This window comes from Thalia democratica, chromosome 8, assembly GCF_965202585.1.
Source record: "Thalia democratica chromosome 8, ktThaDemo2.hap1.1, whole genome shotgun sequence".
Taxonomy (NCBI): Eukaryota; Metazoa; Chordata; class Thaliacea; order Salpida; family Salpidae; genus Thalia; species Thalia democratica.
In genome coordinates this window covers 49,014,104-49,037,432 of record NC_139172.1, presented here as the reverse complement: position 1 = coordinate 49,037,432, position 23,329 = coordinate 49,014,104, and the positions used below count along the sequence as shown (strand labels likewise).

Here is a 23,329-nt window from a genome sequence, read left to right as displayed (position 1 = left end):
TTGTATAGTTTTATTAAGTTCTTCAAATAAACATTCTTAAATAAAACTTTGTTTATTCAACATATTATTATATATAAACTTATTGAATCTTTTTTAAATTTCACTGCTTGTGAGAATGTCAAAGCAGTTTTCATATTAAAGATTGTTTTAAGATTTTATATCTATATTTTTGTTAAACTTATGTTTTTGACTTCATGCATACTTAAAAAAAAAAAATTCATTTAGTTATTTCAAAACTAATAAATCAGTTTCATTACAATAATCCAATCGAATAAAGATTTGATATAGCTTGAATGTATTTATACAATTTTAATAAAATTGAGTATTAAATTTTAACCTCTGGTTTAACCATTACTGATTCTTCAGGTTGCATTATAATAAATCAATAATTTAAACAACTTATGTAATGACCATCAAAAGTTAATAGTAAATTATTTATATTTGAATAACTTACATATCTAAAACTCAACATAATTATGGATACTGATGCGGACTCAGAAGTTAGTTTTTATCTTCATTTATATAATATTTAGCTTAAGCTAAAAATTTATTTGAAACATTTAAGGTCATAGGGGGGGGGAAGTCCAACATTCTTTTTATAAAAATATTTTGGTTTTTATATGAAAGCTTTAAATACAAACTACAAGCCAGTTTTTATAGAATTCAAAAGTATCATTTAACTTTTGAGATATTTAATTTTTTGTAAAAAATTTCCAATATAAACGTATGGACCACAAATTTTTTGGGGTCAATTTTCTCTGAAATTTTAAAATTCACTAAAAATCTATCTCCTCCTTTATTTTTAAAGCAATCTTCTTTAAATTTTCAGGAAACATTCCTTATGATAAAAGAAAAAAACGTTACTTAAGAATTTTAAAAATTTAATAAAATAAAAATGATCACAAAAAAAAAAAAAAAATGTTTTTTTTTTCAAAAAAAAAAAACTTTTACAAGAATTTTTTTTAAATTTCAGTAACATTTTTTTGTTATTGTATAAAGATTAGATTGTGAAAGTTTGAAGAAGATTGCTTGAAAAATGTAGGAGGAGGTAGATTTTAAATAAAATAGTCTTTTTTAACTGTTTTAGTTTTTCCTTCCCACAAGGAACCTATTGTGCGGCCTGACTTTGACTGGTCATATCTCATAAAATAATTCAAAATTTTTAAAACAATAAAAAGCATCTCAAAGCTTAGAAAAAATTCTATAACATGAGATCAACTTGTAAAAAACATAGTTTACTTCCCCCCCCCTCCCCCATGACCTTAATAAGTTATTAAAAGTAAAAACATAAAAAAAAAACTACTGCTATAGTTCACTAATTTTGTTTTTGTAAATCTTGCTTTCAAAGCCTTTATTTAACAGCAAGAAACGGTTATTTAAAGTCAAGTATGGCTCAAGGTGATTTTTTTACAAAAAAAGTTATTACTGTCATATAAAACTTTTACATAATGAACTACAGGTGACTTTTTACTAAAATAAATTAGATTAACTTTTGAGATGTTTTCATTTTTTTTTAAAATCTTTACAAGTACAAAAACTAAGCTATATATATTTTTATTTTTTTCAAATTTAAATTTTCAATAAAAAGTATTTTATTTTTACTTTAAGCTAGTATTTTTTGGAATTTAAGCTTTCTTAAACAGTATATGTGAATAAGCATATTAAAATTAAAAAAAATAAAATGTTTAGGTATTAAAAAAAATTCAATTTTTCAAGTTTTTTTTTTTGCTTTAAGTTAAAAAAATTCTGCATTGTTAACTAAAAAACATAGCTTGAAAAAATAAAAAGATGATTGATTAAAAAGTAGAAGAGAAGATAGGTTTTTAGTAAAGCAGTGGGTTTCTCCTTTTATTGTAAACTTATTAAACTCCCTAACTTTGGTCCCTTATTATTTAAAAATTTACTTTTGATTTTATTTAGCAGTTAAAAAAGTGTGATAGCTAAGTTAAAAGTAGACAGAATAAGGCCAACTTGTAAAAACAAAGTAAACTCCCTTACAGAATATTATAATTTATTGATTTTATTAAAAAAATGTATAACAACTTTTAATTCTCACAGGCTCAAGGATTTTGTGAAGCTGAGTCAACATGTTACTACCTTCTTCTGATACCAAACACTTTTGTCGTGTTCTGCATCGCCTACTTTATGAATTGGTTTGGGTGGAAAATATTCACTCAGAACTGAGTATTTGTTTTATGAAATAAACTATATTTGGATTGAAATAACAGCCTTAGACTGTGTTTGATTTAACAACAACTGTGTAAAGTAAACTATAACAAATTATAACTGGAAATTATAACAAAACTGATTTTTGTTATTTTGATACTGTATAGCTTTTATTACTACTAATGTGATAATAGCACACATATTTTTCAAAAGTTTAAGTCTAACAATATCCTGCTTTGTTTATTTAAATATATTTAGTTTTTGATTTAGTTGAAGTTTAGTTCACTAAGTAAGCTAGTTGCTAAAAAATTTTTATGCTTAATTGAACAAAAATTTTAATTTAGTTTAAAGTTTTTTTTTTTTGTTTTTCAAGTATTTACAGTATTTATTAACCTTGTTAATTTTTTGTTTTATATTTTTCGTGTAATTTTAAGCTATACCTTTTCAAATTTTATTCAGTAATTTTTTGTAATGTTTTAAATACAGTTTTAAAACTACTAGTTAATATTTTTTAGATTTATCATTTTTAATAGTTGACTTAAAATGTTTACTTTAATTTTTTAAAACTTTTGTAAAGATAGGTTACTGTTTTTATTAAAGCTGCCTTAATTTTCTATACTTTGTCTTTTGTTAGATTGTAATTTAACTAAATTGCAAATACTTAAACATATTTAGGTCAAAATAGAATTTGACTTAAAAATAAAATTAGGTACTATAGCTGTTTTTCAATAGTAAAAGTTTTTTGGTGTTCTCATCTAGATTAATATTTATATTATGATTTCTTGTATAATACATATTAAGTTCTGCCCTTTTGTTATTTTATTTTTTTTTACAACAATGATAACTTTTCTGTTTTTGAATTTTCTAAAGCTTACAATATAGGATAAAGTTTTTTTTCAAGTTTAAACTTACTGTGCAGCAAGCACTTTTTTAGTCTGTTATTTAAAAAGATTTCAAATGATTTGTTTAATGATTTTACTCATAAATAAAATTTCGAAATATCAAAACAATTGTTAAATTAGGTAGAGTTTAGCTGTGAAAACAAATTTAGTTTATAAATTACAATTTTTTAAATAAGAATTCAAAACCGAAGAACTTCAAAACATTGAATTAAACAAGCATTGAAAAATTAAAAAAGTTATTATCATCACATGCCAAAAATGTTTTTATATTTTTTTTCATTACAGCAAATAATGCGCTATAAGATAATGGCAAGTACAGGAGTTAAAATAGGTGAGAGTTTGACAAATATCAGATTGAAGATGAAAGATGCTGTTGAAACAAGAAGTGTTGTGAGTTTCGTTTTTATAGTGGCTTGTCATGTTTCAATCAGATTTTTAACAAATGAAAATAAAACAAAACATAATTTAAAATATAAAGTATTAAAACCTTTATTGATTTTAAGTTGTAAAAAACATTTGGTTCAGCAGTTTATGATGAATATTATGGAATATTGCTTTTTTATTATTGTTCTACTCATTTTTCAAAATCATGTTTTCAGCAGTTTTTATAACCCTTTTTGATAACTGTCATTAATATGGAAGCCTTTGAACCAAAAACAATTAAAAAGTAAAAACCAAGCAATTATACCAATATTATAAATTGTAACATCACTATTGCTACTAAAAATGTATTAACTATTATTAGTAGCAATAAATCAAACAATTGGTAAGCCTTTGAACCAAAAAAAAATTAAAAAGTAAAAATTAAACAAATAAACCAGTAATTAATAATAAATGGTAACAGCACTAAGTCACACAGCGTTTTGACCTTTAAAGTAGTAACTATACATTTTACAACATAGTCTTATTGTTATTTAATTAAATTCTTTAAAAAGCTATTTTATTCACCAGAAATCAAAAGAGCCACTCTTAGTAGCAGTGAGCAAGACAAAACCCTTGGACCTTGTAAGAGAGGCTTATGAATGTGGGCAAAGACATTTTGGTGAAAATTACATGAAGGAACTGATAACCAAGTCCAATAACCCTGATGTTAGTTTTTTCTTGCAAAATGTTTTTAAAGTAGTTTTATGATTGTTCCAAAGTTCTTTATATTGAATTAATGATTTTTAAAAGTAGAGTATTGTTATTATACTGTTTAATATGTATAAAACTTCATAAAGATTACAAAAAATTTACTTTTTGAGCTGTTTTATAATTTAAATAAAATGTTGTTAACTTGAAATGATACATTTGCAATAGAATTCCTTCTTAACTAGCAGCATTTAGTAATATGACTTTCTAAAATCCAAGTAATCTTTACACTTATATCAAATACCTGAGCCAAAGATTCATTTAATACTATTAATACTGCAAAACTTATGAATAAACCTCAATCATTGTATATAATATAAATAAACATTATTAGAGTAAATAGACATGAACTTTATAAACAAATGTACTAATACAAAAAAAAAATACTATATTAGAGCTTGATTTTATATTTGTTATTAGCTTTTAGAGTTTGCGTCTGAATCAAATGACACTACTTTCAGCATTTCCTTTACAAAAGGCTGAAATAATTTACATTGCAATTGTATTGTAAAAGAAACAGTTTGCTAATAACAGTAGTTTTTAGTACAAAAAATTTAAACCAATAATTTTGCAGCTATTAGAACTGTGCCCCGACATCAAGTGGCATTACATCGGTAGTTTCACCAAGAAAATGGCCGCCCCATTGACCAGGGTGACCAATTTGCACATGGTTGAGACGATATCCAGTGTTCAGGACGCATCGGCCGTGGACAAGAGGTGGAAAGGTGGGGAGGGTTTGAAGGTTCTGGTACAAGTTAACACCAGTGGAGAAGAAAGTTAGTTGGAATTTTATATAGTTTTCATACACTTAATAAACAGCAGGTACGTTTATATATATTTAAAGTATTTGAAGGTTCTGGTACAAGTCAATACCAGTGGGTTAGAGAGTTTGTTTGATTATCTGAGTTTTTTCTTTGGATCTTCTTTATTTATTTATGCTTTGTAAATTTGTTTATTTGATAATTTGCATTTATTTTAAAGTGCTCGTTAAAAAGTTGAGAAGAAATTTTTTTGCTTTTATATTATTTCTACTTATTTATAAAGCTACTCTCCGTATTTTAAATCTAATTGTATTTAACGTATTAGTTTCAATTTTTTCACTTAATTTAATTCTTTTTTTTCAAGATTTTATTCTTTTTTTTTCAAGGCAAAAGCGGAGTATCACCAGAAGAGGCCATCAAGCTTGCCACCCACATCCACAAAAACTGTCCCAACCTCCAATTTTCAGGGCTGATGTCCATCGGATCCAGGGGTCACGATTACACAAAAGGTATAAAAAACAACTTTAACATATAAATTAACTAAAAAATAATATCTTGCAATCATATTAATCTGTATCTAAATGACTATTGGCTAATTTAAATTGTAAAGTTTTACTATTTTCAAATTTGTAATGAAGTATAAGACTTGTAATTACACTAAAGGTTAATATATATCTATAATCTATTAAAAATTATTAAAGTTTAAACTTTTGGTTATTCTAAAACATTTGTTTGCTTATAACTTGCATATCAATAGTTTTATGAACTTTTTTAAAAATACCAATATTTTTAAGGTCCCAACCCCGACTTCGTCAAGCTGGTTGAATTGAGGGGTCAGCTTGTAGGGGAAATCCCTGAATTGAAACAGGAAGAACTGGAGTTGAGCATGGGAATGTCAGGAGATTATACGCAGGCTGTTAGTTTATTTTGTTTGTTTTGTAAAAAAAAATAATGTTTTCTATTTGAACAAGTAACAAATAGTGATACAGTTTGGTCTACTATTGTTAATGAATAATAACACACTTTTTTGTTTGATTTTATATAAATTTTAGTGGTTTATATGCACACTATTAATTAGATTATTGTTTTTTCTTTTTTAAGTTGTCTTTAATAAATTATAATTTAATCATTAAAATGTTGGTAAACTTTCGTAGTTATTTTTTTGTTGTTTTCAAACTTTTTCAAATATATGAATTTAGTAAATTTATAAAATTTATTTATACAAATCATAACGTTTGTGTACATTTAAACTTTTAGTATTTATTTAAAATATTTAAATCACTTATTTTAAAAAAAGTGTTCAAATTTTATTTTTTTAACTGCTAATAAGTAATATTGTAACCCCTATGAGATTCATTTTTATTTTTAATTAAAACATTTTAACTGTTTCATTTATCAGCATATTACTGTTTAATTTTTTTAAAGATTGTTTTAAATTTAAACGCAAATATATAAACTTACTTGAACTTTTAAATTAAATTTTTTTAAAGTTTTGTTAACACACCCACACAAGTAGTTATAATGAATTGTTTTTAATTACATGACATACAAGTAATTTATACTCTTTTTCTAGGTGCTGAGTTTATTTAATAAACTTTTTTGTGTTAGAAAAAGTTCATTGGTAGTTATAGCTGATTATTTTACAACTTATTATTTTTATTCATGACAATTTTATAGTATACAAAATGATTTTTTTTGCTACAGACATTAAATTAATGCAGGGTTGCCACAAAACCTGGAATTCTAGAAGAATCTGGAATTTGATAGTTTGACTAAAAAATCTACAAAAAAAAACTGGAGTTTGAGAAGTTTGGAAAAATTTAGATAGGATATACCAGAAATTTTGAACAATTTTAACATGTTAAGTAATAAAACTTTGATTTGACACGATAAATCTATCATATACAGTAACCTCTCGGATCTTTACGCACTCGTGACGTTACGCACTCTCGTTTAGTTACGCATTTCAGAATTCTATAAAATTCAGAAAATAAAATTTTTAATTTTTTTTGATATATTGCACAAATTAGGTTTAATGTATATTTTTAAACTAAAATATGTTTTTGAATGCTAACAAACCTCTCTATATCTTTAGACTTTGTAAATTTATGTTCCTTGACTAATTGATAAACATTTAGTTATACCTCAGTATATCAGAAATTTTGTTAACAATAAGAGATTAAATCAAAATTCTGAAATAAACATGACTGTGTTTAATAATGAATGTATAATGAAATAATGAGAGTTTTTAAGACAAAGAAATAATACAGCAGTCTTGCCCTATATATTAATAAACACCATGTTATAAATGTAAAGAAATGCTTAATTATAAATTGAATTTGCTGAGTAGAATAGAATATAAATGTCACATATAAATAAAGATAATTTCTACTTATTATTAAAATAGTAAAATTATTTCTACTCGTATTATTATTATTTTAAAGAAAATCAAATCCTTTTTTTTAATATTTGTATAGTTTTATCTGTTGTTTTCATTTTTATAAATGAAGTAAACAAATAGTTAAAAGTGGGAAAGTGCCCAGTCTGCTTTTAACTAGAAGCAATATTAAAAAACAGCCATTATAGTGAGTATATTTGGTACCTCTCGTTTCTTTACGATCTCTCATATCTTTACGCACTTTTTCTGTGGACACAATGTGCGTAAATAAGCGAGAGGTTACTGTAGATAATTTTTTTTTGTCATAATCACAAATTTTTCATTTAAAAACATAAGTAGCTTTACCATACTTTTTAAATCTTGTAATACTACTTAATTTTTTTTTTGTTTTAAACTTTTTTAACTTTTTTGCTTTAAAGTCAAGTTTAAACTAAAGATAGACTCAAAAACGTCTACTAAAAAACCTGGAAGAAGTTCAAAAAAAGTGAAAGAAATTCCTTAAAAACTAGTGGCAACACTGTTAATGTTGTTTAAGCTAACAACTGGTTATAGTTAATGAACAGTTTGTGATATAATTTTTTACCATTCACATTAAAAGATCCATTTAAGTGTATTTTCATAATATTGTATAAAGTATTTAAGAAAATTGTTTTAATTTTATAATTCAATTTGACAAATGATAAGTTTTAAACTGATTTTTTTATTACCTTTTAAAAACTTTTTACAAAACAGAATTTAGAAGTATGTTTTTTGAATTTAAAATTATTAATATTTCATTTTTAACATTAATCACTTAAAGTTTATTTGAAACTATAAACTTGCAGTTCGCTGCAGTAAAACAGTTCTTATAAAATTTTTATTTTAAAACGATCAAATAATACACTGTTTAGCTTTTTAGGAAAGCGATTTTAATCTGTTATTTTGGTGTTATCAAAATTTTTGTCACTTATATCTAGGTTCATTTATATTTTTGAAATTATTGAGATACACTTTCTAATCGTTTGTATTTACAGAACTATTTTTTTTGTATTATTGAACATTTGTTTAATTTACCAAATGTAGTACAACTATAATAGTAACAATCAGCATTTTAGATATACATTATACAATTGTGTACAATACTTGCTGTAAATATAAAATTTGGTTATAAGAGGTTTTTCAGATCTGAAAAAATACTCAAAAAATCATTTTTTTTATCAGTTTTATCAGAAAAAATATTATGGTTTTTATCGAAAATATTGCGTTTAGTCCCATAGTATCCCTATAAAGACACGCCTAGCTTTTTTGTTAAATTTTTTAGCCAAAGTAGTTCACTTAACATTATAACATTTATTTTTACAGATCGATTCTGGAAGTACAATTATTAGAATTGGAACTCAAATATTTGGAGCCAGAGATTATCCCAATCCAACATAAAAATTATTTATTGTTTTTATTTATTTTGAAAATATTCAAGTTATTTTTATATTGTAATTCATCAGAGCCGTAGACGACATTTAATTTTATTCAAAGTATATCCTTTGATACAATTTTTTATCTTTATGAACAAATTACTGATTTTTAGACTGTATTTAATTTTTCTTATGGTTTAGGTTGGTTTGTAAAGTGGTTTTATACTGAAATAACAATACCAAGTACTAATTATGCAAAATTTTATTATAATTATAATAGTGAACTTTTTTATTGATTTACTCTTCGTGTTGTGTTTTAAACAAATGTTATGGTATTTTTAAGCATTTTATGAAGTATGAAGTACTTTATTATTCACAAAATTTTTTTGTTATCTAAGTTTAAATTAAAAAAATTTTTTTTTAACAGATAATTTACTGATAATTTTTATAACTTCTAAAAAATTTACATACCTACAAGTAAAATTTTAAATAAATTGTTAATATTTGGTAAAGTTGGATTTTAACTTTATTTTACTATTAGTAATACAAATACCATACATAGAACTCATTTATTTAGTAAATGAAATTTATAAAAGCTTGTTTAACAGCAATACACAGTTTTATGATTTACTAAAAATATAGTGGGTATTAAAATTAAAGCAATTTTGCATGTAGAAATAAAGTTTAATTTCCAAAAACTTGGTACATTAAATATATCTATAAGTACTAAATAAACTCTGAAAACAAAAGTAACTTTTAGGTTTGTAAAAACCTTCATTAAAGTTTAGTAACATTGCAAAAAAGTGCTAAATAAAAAACTGCTTAAGAAAAAAAAACTAACATGTATACATATATTAAAACAGTGTTAAATTGTAAAATCATTATTTACTTATAAAAGATAAATTTAAGGTGTATATTTTTTTGACAAAACTAAAAAAAATTATGGTCACGAAATAATGACGATTAGTTCACAATTATTTATATTAAAGGTAGAAAAGCCTAATTAATACCATAAAATTAAAAAAATTACTACACTAATAATATAAAAATTTGGTAAGTATTAAAATAGTTAAAAGGTTTGCTCAATAATTTTGATGCTTTTAAAGTTTGAATAATTTGCTTATTTTAATTGGTTTGAAACCGATTAGAAGCAAAATTAGTTTTAATTGTTACATAGTTGTCAAAGTAAATATTTTTTTTGGCTTAAGTAGTAAGCAATAGAACTTATTAATAATAAATTTTCTTAAAAAAAGTACCTACAAAGTCATAAATTTCTAAATGTTTAAATCGAACTAGGTGTCTACTTATTGTATAAAAAACGAATAATTTCATATATAAATACTTACATAAATTTAATCACTAAAACTGAAACATATTATGACAAAATCCTTGCCATGGAAAAAAGCATGAAAATCGTTAAAAAGTGAATGCTAATTAAAGCCGAACATGATTGTTTGTTAATTTCTTCTAAAAATTCTTCAAAGTATTTTTCAGTACAAGAATTCGATTGACAACATTTAAACTCCATACTGTAAACAGAAATTTCGACAAGTTTAAATTAATTAGTAAGTTGTGCTAAATCATTAAAGTCTTAACATCATTAATTGTTTCATTTTAAACTAATGTTAAACATGTAAAATTCTAACTTTTTCAATACTAAAAACTTTAGTTGCATAAATTTGATACATAGTGTTTCGAATAAAATGTTTAAAAGCTTAAACTGTTTTGTTTAAATTAGCAAATCAAGTTTTACCACTATAATAAACACATTTTCAGTTATATTTACTAAAAGTGGTAACAACATGCTTATTTAAAGTTAAATAACTATTTTTTAACTAAACATAGGTAAAACACATTACTTAATTTGTTTAGCATAAACTTATAAAGTTCATATACTAAACTAGATCAAAAATCCTTACGTAAAATTACTATCTTACCTTGTATACAAGAATTTAATCAAATTAAAAAGTACTTACAATTTAGTATTACATTAAATATGATGATCACTTTAGGATAGGCTAAAAAGTGTCATTTTTAAAATCAAACTTAACTATACTAGTTTGGTATAAATGAGATAATATTTATACCATACTAGCTTAATTAACCAATAATTTATGTTTATATTATTGAAAAAAACAAACATTATATAGTCTTACAAATCTACTTTTTTTAAGTATTCAGCTACTAGTAGTCAGATGCGTAATAAAAATCAGCAGCTTTTTATTAATTAAAGAAATTAATAAAAAAAAGTACTACTAAGAAGTTCTTTACTTTTAAGCTTTTTTAAGTTGTAAAAGTATTAAAAACAGTTGAAATTTCACGTAATTATTTTTAACCTTAAACAATAAAAATGTTTAAAAACACTCTTTCAAAAAAAATCTTTATTACAAAGGTAAACTTAAATAAAATAAAATTATACCAACTTTCCTTGTAATATATTTTTAACAATTTCAATTTGATATTCAGTATCGTTTTCAGTACCACCTATCTGTTTCGTTAAACTAGCAAATCTATTTCCGATTTCACTCAAACTGATTTTCTTCAAAATATCCGGATCGCAACCAATTTGCATGAAACAGTGTCCGTATGATACTTTTACATTAAGAAAAAGTTAACTTTATAAAAAATAAACTTTTCAAGTACATTTAATTGAAAATGAAAACAATTTACTTTTGGTTAGATACAATTTAGTTTAGGTTAAAAGTGTGTTTTATAAAAGTAATTTATAAGCATTTTGCAGTGCTTTAAATAGTTTATTTAAAAACTGTTTTTTCTATAACTAAAATATATTTTTTGTAAATAGTAACTAGGAAATTTATTTGTGCTCAAAACAACTTATTTATTTAGTGGAACACTAGCTACATATTTGCAAAAGTCGTAGAGCAAAGAAAAAAAATCAAAAGTAAAAGCAAGCAAAATTTTATCTTTTGAAAATTAATAAAAGTAAGTTTAAAAAAATTTCAAGTGGTATTTAGGACATTTAAAACATTAGTAATAAGTTACTTTAACTGATTCATAAAAAAAAACAAATGTTTTTCGAAATTTATGGATACTTGTCAACATGTATACCAAAGGATAAATGTAGAATATAAGCTTATTATTGTAGCAAACTGATTTTCATATTAAAATTCACAATTAATTAAACACTTTCACATACCAACTTGAGATTGCTTTTAAAAGACATTAATAAATCTAATAAAAGGAATACTTTTTGTGCAGTTTAAAAATAAATAAAACAAACTAACAATCCCACAGTTGTGGAACGAGAAAATTTTTGTCGTCACCTTTCAGGATTCCACTGGCGAAGAAACAGGAATCGGCTTCGGATTTGCACGTGACAGTTTTGGTGGTGTTGGTGACACTTTTACTGTAGTTGTCGACGTATATGGCGCCTTTGAGACATTCTATAGCGACACAAATTGATGATAAAAGTGTCGTTAGGATTATTATCAATGATTTCATTTCAACAAGCTGTGTTGTTTAAAAAAAAAAAAGTTGTTGTTTTATAATTTCACGTTATATGTTTTAAGTCTGAAAAAAGTTTATTGTCAAAAGTATTCTTAAAAATTATGCTATAAACAGTAAAACGATTCTACAAACAGAAGTGCAAAACATTTATTGAATTTTTATTATAAAGACTACTTAAAAGAAAAAACTTTGTATTGCTGTTATTGTTAATCTAATTTATGCAAAACTAGTTAAACATGTTTTTACAGCAAATTTATAAACCTCTTCTGTGTCAGGTTATTGTTTTTAATAAAAAAAGCAATTGAAAAAGTTATCTTAAGATTTTAAATAAAATATCATCATGCCAAACTACACACTTCAAACACTTAATAAATAGTTTGACCATCAATACGATTTATATGAAAAAAAATTAGTTTTACTTTATGTATTTTAATCAACATTTTAATTGATGTAAATTAAAAAAAGATCTGTTTTAAAAATTATAGCATTATTAAGTTTTCTATGAATTATGCTAAAAAACTTGTTTTAGTAAGTTTTTTAAATGTAACTAGTACATAATTATGTTTATAATGTATAGTTAAATATTGAGTTCTAATGAAAACTAATTCATTTTCAATTTTACTAAGTTCAAAAAAAGGTCAAGTCTTATAACTTAAACAAAACCAAAACTAATCTTAAAGACAAATCTTTAGATTGAATGAAGCATCTCAATATTTGTTTAAAACTTTGAAACTTGTATCTATAAACACAATTCTTAGTACATTTGATAGTTTCTCTATTTTTACACTAATTTAAAAAATAAACTTTATTCGTTTTCTGCGATATTTTTATTGCATGATTTAAAATAAAAAAAATATTTTTAAATAATTTAAAAGCTAAAGGTTGAACTAAATAACTTCCATAGTTTAGAATTGTTACTAAATGGCTATTTTTTACAAGGAAATGAAAATCTGCAGGTTATTTTTTTAGTTAAATGTAGTAATAAGTATTTACGTAAAGAAATTTAGACAAAATACATTTTCAACCTACGAAAAAATCTAGCAAGCAACACAAAGAACAAAAGCTTATTTTGTACTTAACAAAACACAGCAATAGCTCGACTAAATTTTGGAAAATTAAGCCTAATAAAAACAAGCTTGTTGAAACTAGTTAGTCATTGTTGAGTAATACTTGCAGTAAATAGAAAGCGTTTCATTAGCTAATTAAATTTTATATTCAATTTTATTTTGTTTTATTTAAGATAACAACGGTTTAAAACTTAAACTTATTTTGTTCATTCCTAATTAGATATACTGTGAGGTGTATTAATAAATATAAATTATTCAAATAAGTAAAAGGTCTGTAAGGGTTTTTTTTTTAAACTGTAAATTCGTAAGATTTTCTAATGAAACAGGTTAAATAAAAAATCTAAATAATCAGTTTTGTATTTATTGAAGGAAGACTTTTCTATTTATTTACTTTAACAGTTGTGCAAAAACATTTATCAAATTAACAAGCCAAAACCATAAAACTATAATAGTTTTAATTTTTACTATAGCCTGACTAGTTTATATAACATATGTTGTTAAAAAAATATATTAGAAATAACTTAGCACAAACACTTAATTTAAGTTATTTCTTATATATTTTTTATCTATATAGTTTATCTAACGTATGTTGTTAAATGAACTAGTCAGGCTATAGTTCTAGTAGTTTTAGTTTTTACTATAGCCATGTAATGTTTAAGATTTTGTGTTTTGCCAAAGGTGCTTAGGTATGCCTAAAACATATAATGAACGAATGTATTAAATAAATTATTCAGAACCATAAAATTTATAATAGTTGTAGTTTATAACTATATCATGTATTTATTTAAGTTATTTTGTTAAACCTAGACCGTTTTAAAGTTATTAAATTGCTTATAACTTTATTTATATCTCACTTGATTTATTTTAATAAACATGTGGGAAGCCTGAATTTTTTCATTAGTTAACAAAATAAAAGTTACAAGGTAGTAATAATGTTTATAAAAAGTATAATCCTACTGTTCTTTATATTTTTTAACTTTTTAAGTACAAACAGAAGTTTTTTAATGCAAGATAAGCAAAACAGTTGAATTGAAAATTGAAGTAATTGATCTATCCGAAATGAAATACTTCTTTTATAGATCTGTTACTTAAAAAACTAAAAATCAAAGAAAACATCAGCGAAGGTCTATTTAAACCTGGGCTTTAGTCTGGCGAGATAATCAGACTCGATCAAGAATTTATGTTAATAGAAAATGTAGAGTAATAGAAGTTTACTTATTATATAATAATTTCAATAAATATTAGCAAAACTCTATAAAATTGAACTAAATCAGTGGTTTTTATTTGTTTTTGAGCTCTAATAAGTATAATAAAAGTTCTCTTGAAACTTAATCAGCAACTCAGTATCATATAGCTCCTAGGTAGTTAGTTTTTAGAAGTAATGAGGTTTAATAAAATTTAATTTAACTTCCAGATTTAATGGTTATGATTGCGGGCTTTTTAAATTTTGAAAAACTTAAACCTACATATTATACTATGCGTATATTTTATACGTGATTTATAAATAAGCACTAACTTTTATTCACAGTTAATCTTAAATAAAATTTGTACTTTTATTATTACAAATCTTAAGTTTTCATGGTTTACATAATTTTTTTTTATAAGCTAAAAAATGTGCTGTGAGGCAACTATTTAGGTTTAGTGAACTTGAAGTTTGCCAACTCCTGTTATAGGAGAACCTTGTTCATCAACAAATTTATTTTGATCAAAATAGTTAACAAAAGCTTATCCAAAAGTAATAAATATGAAAACGTCTTTTAATTTAAGTTGTTTTAAACGTTCCAAAATGTAAAGAAAAGTATTAAAAAATTATTTTATATCTAAATTTGTTTCAATTATTAACCAGATTGATACTGCAAGATCTTGATTAAAATAAATAAAATTCATTAGAAAGAGCAGTGTGTTTTTTTCAATGACTTTTAAAGTAACCACACAATAATACAGAAAATATTCTCTGAAAAGAAACAAAATAGCTAATTTATAGGACCACCACTACAAATTATATTTGACTTGTAATATGAAGACTTACAAAAGTTTATTAGTCTTCTTTCCTGGCATAAAAAAAAAGATTTATTATTTACTTAACTTTATTGACATAGTTTTCTTTCATGGATCAGTAAAAGTGTTTTGTGTATTAGTTGTTTGCTTCTTTTTTATTGACTATCAGGTTTATTTTTTTTAAACTTATTAGTGAGAATCTACATTCTAGCTAGCTGATAAGCTAATGTAACTGAGAAAGTAATTTAGCGTTAAGTGTTAATTGATTAGATTCTTATAAAAAACAAACGTACGTTGAATCTGTTTTGCAATTGTCATGAAATTATAAATTTTCTTATTCACTACTACTTAAATATACAAACGTATTTAATGCTTCTTATTTATATTTTCTACTGTGGTTTTGATCCTTAATATTTTAAATCTTAAATTAAACTATATGATCGCTTACAAGGGTGCTTTTGTTCTGCTTAACATCATACTTTAAGGTAATAAACAGAAAACAAATCGAGCTTTAATTTTCGTTTATATATTTGATGCTTGATTATGCTAATATTAACTACACCTAACTTTTGTTTAGTAAAATAATTAATTCTGCACAATTAGTAAGTAATAATAAAAAGGATTGTCTGAATTCGTTGTCATTGTAAATAATTAGAGTTTGACGCCATTTTATTTTCATAATTAAATTTTAAACAAATTTTTGATTTAAGTATTATATTTAATGCATTATTGATAAATTTTGCTTAAATACTAACAAACCCTTTATTGAGATTAAGATTAAAATTTAACATGCTAAAGGTGTGAATTTGTAAAGAACCTAGAAAATGATTTTTAATTAATTGAACTTAACTATTTTTTCATAAATATAATACTGATGTAAAAGTAAGTTTAAAGAAATTTCAGATTAAGTTTAAACAAAACAAATTAGATATATAAACTTTATTTAAAAAATTTAATTTATTACAATTCTACAAAAAATAATTATTTTAAGTAATTTTATAAATACACAAAGTTGCATAAAAAACAATATATTTCAGTAATTTTTTTAATAGTTTATAGTAAATTTAAGTACATAAAAGTTGCATATTTAATAGTTTATTTAGGATTGAGCGGTCTTATCACAATATTTATTAATATTCAAGCAAGCAAAATAAAACAATTGTTTAATTTAATTTTTGTACAAAATAAAAATGTTTTACTATATTTTGTATTTGCTAGATTTTCAAATTTCAATTCACTACTTTCATTAAAAAAAACAAAACTAACTAAAAATGAAAAAAAAAAACAAATCAAAAGAACAAAAGCAGCATAAATGACTTAAAAGCAAAAAAAAAAAATTAAAACTTATATATTTGTCAGTTATGTTTTTGTATAAAAATATGAATTAAAAATGTATCAAAACTTGTCTTTGGTATTCGATTAACTCACTTAATTTGTAAGTTTCAACACATTTGGATTCAATTTTTAAAGTTAAAACAAGCTCAACAATAACTTTTAATTAAAAATTTACAAAAAGTAAACGTCAACAGACTTGTAATTAAAATCACTTTAAACTTTTAACACAGTAGGGAGTTTTTTATATTTCAAGAAAAAAACAAAAATATCAGCTAGTTTTTAAATTAAAATAAGCTAAATTTTAACCTTAAAAAGAAGCAAAAGTACTTTTAAGGAATGTAACAAACTAGTTTGTTTTTAAGTTCAGAGGTTTTTTATGAAACTGCATTAATTTCAAATGCATTTATAAAAACGGGCTTTGGAAATGTCAAAAAGTACAAAATCTCTAAGACACTTTGAAATAAAAACAAAAAAAGAATTTTTCTACTAATAGGAACGAATTTGCTTGCAAAAAATCGACAAAATAATTCAAAATTTGTTTTTGCTAAAAACCTCTTGTCAAAAGATGCAAGTATTTTCTTTAAATCTGAAACATAGGACAACAAATAGACTCAATATGAAAATATTCCAGATTTTATCTGGAAATATAATATCTGAAAAGATTAGATTCGTAAAACTAATACCAAACCGTAAATGAATTGTTTAATCAACAGTTTATTTTAAAATCTGAGAATTGATTTTTGAGCAAAAACAAAACTTTAGCTGAATATATCAGGGTTGCCAAATGTTTTTGGCAAATTTTCTCCAGGTTTTTAAAATTGCACATTTTTGAGTCTATTTTTAGTTTAAAGTTAAATTTATGGTAAATAACTATGTTAAATAGTATAAAAAAAATTGAAAAAATACTGTAAAGCTAGTTCAAATGTATTTTTTAATAATTTTTTTTTTGACAATGACAATTTTTTTAATCTATATGGTAGATTTTTTGTGTCAAATCAAAACTTTTCTACTTAACATGTAAAATTCTTTAAAATTCCAGGCTTTTTAATAATATATTTCAAAATTTCTCAAATTCTAGGTTTTTAAGTTTTTTTGGCGACCCTGATACATTAAAAACGGTTTTTATTAGTAATTACTAACATTATTATTTTATACAGTTGCCATAGCCCTGAACATTAAAAAACATGTTCAACCGTTTTTCGAATTTTGAAAAAAAGAGCATCTGATGACAAAAGGCCTTGCAAAAACGAGAGAACCAGTACCCTTATACATTTCGAGTGAACTCTCACATTTGAGAGACTCTCTCTCATATATTTTGAGAGAACTTTCACATTTGAGAGACTCTCATATACTAGATATCAACGACTTGAACCCTCTTTCTTCTCCTGATGAACTTGCTTATCCTCCATTTCTTGTGGTGCATAGTAGTTGGTCCGTTGTGCAAAATGTGTATGGCCATGTTTCTGCCATAAGTCAAGCCTCTGAGTAACTGTGTGAATAAAATTATGTTAATTATATACTTATATAGGTTTTTAAGTTGTCCAAAATATGAGTTGTCATGTTTTTACCTTACGTAAGGTCTTTTAAAGTCATTAAAAAAATCTATGTTTTTCTATATATAAAGAAACAAATAACTAATTAAATATGTATGTAAAAAGTATGAGCCAAAAAATGGAACTAATTACTGTTAATCAAGTTTGATTACTTTAATAACCGTACTTTTAAGAAAAGGAATTAACAACTAAAGGAAGAAATTATGTTTTTTAAGTTAAAAGTTGCACTCATAGTCATACAACATGAATTTATCAAAAAACCTCAAAAAACACATTAGCCTGTTTAAAATTGTGTGGCAACCAGTTATTGGCTACAAACTAATTTATAATTGATATGAACTAATGTGTATGTATTACTTTTTGAAATCATATTTAGCAATATTTATGATAATAACATTTAAGGGTCTATCTGCCATGTGTTTTATTAAGAAAGTCAAGTGCAAGCATTTACAGCCAGTCAAAAAAAAAAAACTCAACAATGGTGTACGTTTATCAGACTAAAACTTCAAAAGCAGCTACATAACTTAATTTTCAACCTAGAATTCAACTCTAAAACAAAAAGCTTTTGGCGAACTAAATATCTTAAACACCCAAATGGTTTTAAATGTAACAATTTAATTTATTTAATAAGAAAAAAATCTATCAAATAAAACAAACTTTGGGAGTAGCAAGAAATATTGTAAGAAATTTTCACGGTCAGATATTACTATAAAATACTAAATTTTTACAGTACAAATACATGGATCACAAAATAACTAATAAAAAAAACTTTAGGAGTAACAAAAATTATTGAGAAGTTTTCCTGTTCAATATTGTATAATACATAATTTGTTACTAAATAACAACAAACTTTAGGAGTGATGAGGAAATATTGTGAGAAATTTTCATGATCAGAACTTCTCACGATGACTTCAAAAACTCTTCTTTCATTGTTCGGATCCATACCCTGGAAAAATAAACAATATAAATACTATATTAAACTTATAGATTGAATTCAATTGCTATCCTGAAAAATAGCTACTTGTCTAACTTTGTAACTTAAAATAACGTGGCTCGTGAGTTAAAGGAGTCTCATCGAAATTAAAAAAAAACTACTAAATGATTTTTAACTTTTTATGGCAGATTTTTTTACCCAGAATTAAAAATTCAAAAAATAAGGGTAACATTAGGCGAACATTTTAGATCAAAGCTGTACCTCATTAAATACAAAGAACTAAAAATTAGTTTTACCTGATCAACCTCTACTTCTAGTCTGAAAGGATTAATTATGCTTGTTGAAATGCAATCAATCAAACAGAACGTTGTAAAAAATATTTATGTATAACAAAATATATTATAATAACCTGGTTAATTTCATCGACTAATCTGAAAGGATTCACGGATACTTGTTGTAATGCGATCAAATACAACATTGTTGAAACTGATCTCTCACCACCCGATTGTCTGTGCGGGTTGAGCTCCATCAGCTGGGTTTCAGCTCTGAACTTCACCCTGATCCTTATCCCGTACTTGTGGAAATCATCCTGTAATAGGGAAATTACCGAAGATGAGAATTGTAATACTAAAAGTTAATAAAAACGCGTTTCTTTTAATTTAAAAGTATATAAAACAAAATAACTAAACTATAGATGAATAAGATAGTATTATTAACTGATGATCTATTTATTTGAGTAAAACATTGTTTTGAAAATAAAATATTAAAATATTTGAAGGTACAAGTTGATCTTTAATCTAATCCTATAGTCTTAAGATCTCCTTATCAATATGTTGAGATCTTTGATTGGTATCTCTAAAGATATAAGTTTTACAAGGTTAAGGATCAGTATACTGCTGAATCAAACTTATAATATACAATTATATAAAATACCTGGTCATCTGAATGTAGATCTACTTCACCAACACATCCCATGTTTGCAAAATATTCGCTGAATTTCTCATTCACTCTGAAAAAGTAATATTTGTTAGTTATGTGTTAGAAATATTTCCAAAATATTCACTGAATTTTTCATTCACTCTGAAATATAAAGATAAGCTCAACGTGTATTACAATCATTTGAAGATCTAATTACTACTTATATTAAATAAGGGCACCCGAACACTAAAGTGCAATTTCTTTTGTTAAAAAATAAATATATACATGTACAAATAATCAAATACAAGTATTTGATATACAATATTTGCAATTTAAACACTCACTAGAACAAGTTCTTATATCAAGTACAAAAAATGGTACAAATGTATTGTCTTGATACGTGTAAAGCAAAATTAGTACATTTATTTTGAATCTTTATTAGCAAACGATTAAATTTAAATTTTGAATAGTTAAACTTATCTTGTCGAATTTACATGTATTCTTATTCAAAACTTTTTTATTCTAAACGTCACACGGGGTAGAATATTTTACCTAGCAACCAATTAATCATAGGTTGCATGTTGCTCTTACATGACCAACTAGTTGCCATACCTACTTACTACCTAGCAACAAGTTACTCACCTAGCAACCAATTTTTTCATTGGTTCCACCCATCTAGTCTTCACATGCTCCATATTGTTCTTGTTCTTCTTCAGTTGTTCCTCGTTCTTACTGAGTTCCTTCTTCAGTTTTTCGATCTTTTCCGTCACCTTGCGCGATTCTTCGAGTGCCTGTGTAAAAAAATGACATTAATAAATTATAAAAGAACTTTATTTGTATTTACATTTTATGAGTCAAAAAAAAATAAACAAAATTCAAAAAAAGTATGATTGAAAAAAATTCAAGTTTTTATAAACTATCAGCTTTTAATTGTTAACTTTTATGTTTTTTGAACCAAATAGAGCCCATAATTAAGACTTTAAAACTAAGAGCGCCTACAAAAATAATATATTAAACATTAAGAAATTTCTAGCTTTTCACCAGAATTAGTTTACCAAAGATATGTCCAAATGCAAACTTGACTTATTTTGCTCAAGGTGTTTCGAAATAGATGATAAATTATTATAATTAAATGATATATGTTAGAGTTTTATATGGAAAAGTTTAGGTCAATAACAGTTAGAGTTAAGGTGATTATCAATTTAAAACTATGAGTTCAAAATTTAATATTTTTAGGCCATTAATTGGTTTTATTATATTGTGTATAGAGTTTATACTTTAAGTTTTAAATTTTAGTATTTAATGATAAAACATTAGGAGTTAAGAATTCATTTTCTGGTTATACATGATGGAAATTGATTTTTCACCTACTAAGTATTTTATTTTTGATAACATTATAAATATAAACTTACATCAATTTCAAATCTTCTAATTTTATTAACAAACAAACTAAAAAACAACTTACATCATCATTAATATCACCACCGAAGCTAAGTTGCGATTTCAAATCTTCTAATTGATCTTCGAGACTGCTCAGTTCTTTAGGAAGAGCCAAGTAATCCTTAAAAGTATTATTTTTATTAAATATTTGGTTTTGATTAATTACACCTTTGAAAATATTACAAAAACAAAGGACAAAACGAAATGTGTGTTTGATTGTGAGAAACGCATATTATTAGATGTTATTATCAATAAAGCTTATATTTATTACGGTTTAACAAAACTTGTTAGAAGTAACAAAATTGTATAATTCAAAGTGTTGTTAGTTTTGAATAAGTTCGATTCAATTAAATTCCATTTAAAAAAAATAACTTTTGTTATTTAATTCAATTTATACTGTAAAATATTTTATATAACTAATCACAAATCTTCAACTAATTGTTGCACTTTTTACATTTAATAATTTTGAAATTTCAAAATAATAAACTATTGTAGTACTAAAAACTATTACAAAAGAACAAAACTAATCTAAAAACCAAACTGAAGTTAATTACAGTTAATTAAAATATTCGTATAAAACTTATTGATCAGATTATTTTTTTATTATATTGAATAGGCGTCCTTATTAGGATAACTTAATCATATTTTATAAGGCAGCATAACCCAGTTTAACGTATTATAATGATAATAAAAACATTAAAAATTGCTAAAAAATACTTTTCATGTATTTTATTTTAATGTTTTCCCACTTAAAAAATCTTGATTAATGTTTAATAAATTAATTTAAGACAAAACATTTATTAACTACACAAAACATCATATAGACAAAACGAAACATTGTGGTCAGTATCACACATACAGCTGTCTTGTACTTTTAACTATCAAAGTATTTATCACAACTTAACATTTATAATCAAACATCATGTAAATTATTTTCACACAATCTAACATTTAAGCAATTGTTTTCAAACAAGTTTCAAACATATTACGCAAAATAACATTTTACTAGTTGAATATTTTTTAATTACTTACTACTTCCTTAAATAATTTATTTAATTTACTTTTTTTTGTAGGTTCTAATCCATCTGGTATAAAATGCTCGCATAAGCAACGAATTTCTTATAACTTTTTTATCATTTATTTTATTTACAACTAATTTACCTCATCCGTAGGTTGCGTCCCATCTGGGGTAAGACTGCTGAAATACTTGAAAAGTTTCTTGGAACTTTCCTTCTGAGATTTCACATGGTGACCCGCCCTTTCTATGTGCCTGTAAAAACATATAGTATTGCTTATAAAACTTTACGTATATTTATTTGTTAATTTTAATATTTAAATGTTTAAGTTTCACATGTTCAAAGAAACTGAATACATTTGAAAAGTGTTTTCAAATCATTGCATCGTTGTATTAATTTTTAAATAACTATCTGCATTAGATCAAGACTATAATGTATATAGTTGTTGTTACTAAATACATGAGTTCAAGATTAATAAAAAACCTCATGAGGTCATAATTAGTATATCATTTATTATGCCTTAAATCTAAGTTATATTGTTTATTTATTTTATTAATACTAACTGCATCAAATCCAGGTTGTTATATTCCCATCCGTCAACTTCTGACTTGAGAAATTTGTGGTGTTCGTTTATTTGCATCAATTTCGCCATCTTCACAAATTTTTCACGTTCTAATTTTGTAAGTGTCTGTAAATAATAATTATTTTATTAAAGAAAATTACTAGTATATATATGTAAAACAAAATACAAATAACTTATAAAAATTAATACCTCAAATCTTCCCTTTTTCATAACCTTGTTTATTTATTTAAAAATTAAGAATAATATTCATATAAAAATTTATATATAT

At 24.1% G+C, this 23,329-nt stretch overlaps 2 protein-coding genes across 2 annotated transcripts in view; one reads left to right on the top strand and one right to left on the bottom strand.

The window, feature by feature from the left end:
• The first annotated feature begins 3,357 nt into the window (after positions 1 to 3,357).
• On the top strand, positions 3,358 to 8,987 carry LOC145842436 (pyridoxal phosphate homeostasis protein-like). Its single transcript, XM_082949883.1, has 6 exons — positions 3,358 to 3,458; positions 4,020 to 4,157; positions 4,774 to 4,975; positions 5,347 to 5,469; positions 5,755 to 5,876; positions 8,700 to 8,987. Exons 1-6 carry the CDS (start codon positions 3,360 to 3,362, stop codon positions 8,772 to 8,774), a joined length of 759 nt encoding a protein of 252 aa, XP_082806009.1. The 5' UTR covers positions 3,358 to 3,359; the 3' UTR covers positions 8,775 to 8,987.
• Positions 8,988 to 11,162: 2,175 nt separating this feature from the next.
• The window catches only part of LOC145843286 (structural maintenance of chromosomes protein 5-like), a 33,835-nt gene continuing 21,668 nt past the window's right edge, over positions 11,163 to 23,329 (bottom strand). The window contains exons 19-28 of the mRNA XM_082950749.1: positions 23,042 to 23,166; positions 22,624 to 22,732; positions 21,488 to 21,583; positions 20,665 to 20,813; positions 20,038 to 20,113; positions 19,514 to 19,693; positions 19,021 to 19,116; positions 17,981 to 18,106; positions 11,995 to 12,220; positions 11,163 to 11,341 (exon numbers count right to left, since the gene is read on the bottom strand). Of these exons, the coding sequence (XP_082806875.1) occupies positions 11,163 to 11,341; positions 11,995 to 12,220; positions 17,981 to 18,106; positions 19,021 to 19,116; positions 19,514 to 19,693; positions 20,038 to 20,113; positions 20,665 to 20,813; positions 21,488 to 21,583; positions 22,624 to 22,732; positions 23,042 to 23,166 (1,362 nt within the window). The remainder of the gene's footprint in view (positions 11,342 to 11,994; positions 12,221 to 17,980; positions 18,107 to 19,020; positions 19,117 to 19,513; positions 19,694 to 20,037; positions 20,114 to 20,664; positions 20,814 to 21,487; positions 21,584 to 22,623; positions 22,733 to 23,041; positions 23,167 to 23,329) is intronic.

What these genes read in the sequence shown, in the direction of transcription:
- LOC145842436 (XM_082949883.1), top strand. Translation starts at nt 3,360, where the DNA reads ATGCGCTATAAGATAATGGCAAGTACAGGAGTTAAAATAGGTGAGAGT. An exon ending in CCAAGTCCAATAACCCTGAT is followed by an intron (nt 4,158 to 4,773) that starts GTTAGTTTTTTC and finishes ATAATTTTGCAG; the next exon opens with CTATTAGAACTGTGCCCCGA. An exon ending in GGGTCACGATTACACAAAAG is followed by an intron (nt 5,470 to 5,754) that starts GTATAAAAAACA and finishes AATATTTTTAAG; the next exon opens with GTCCCAACCCCGACTTCGTC.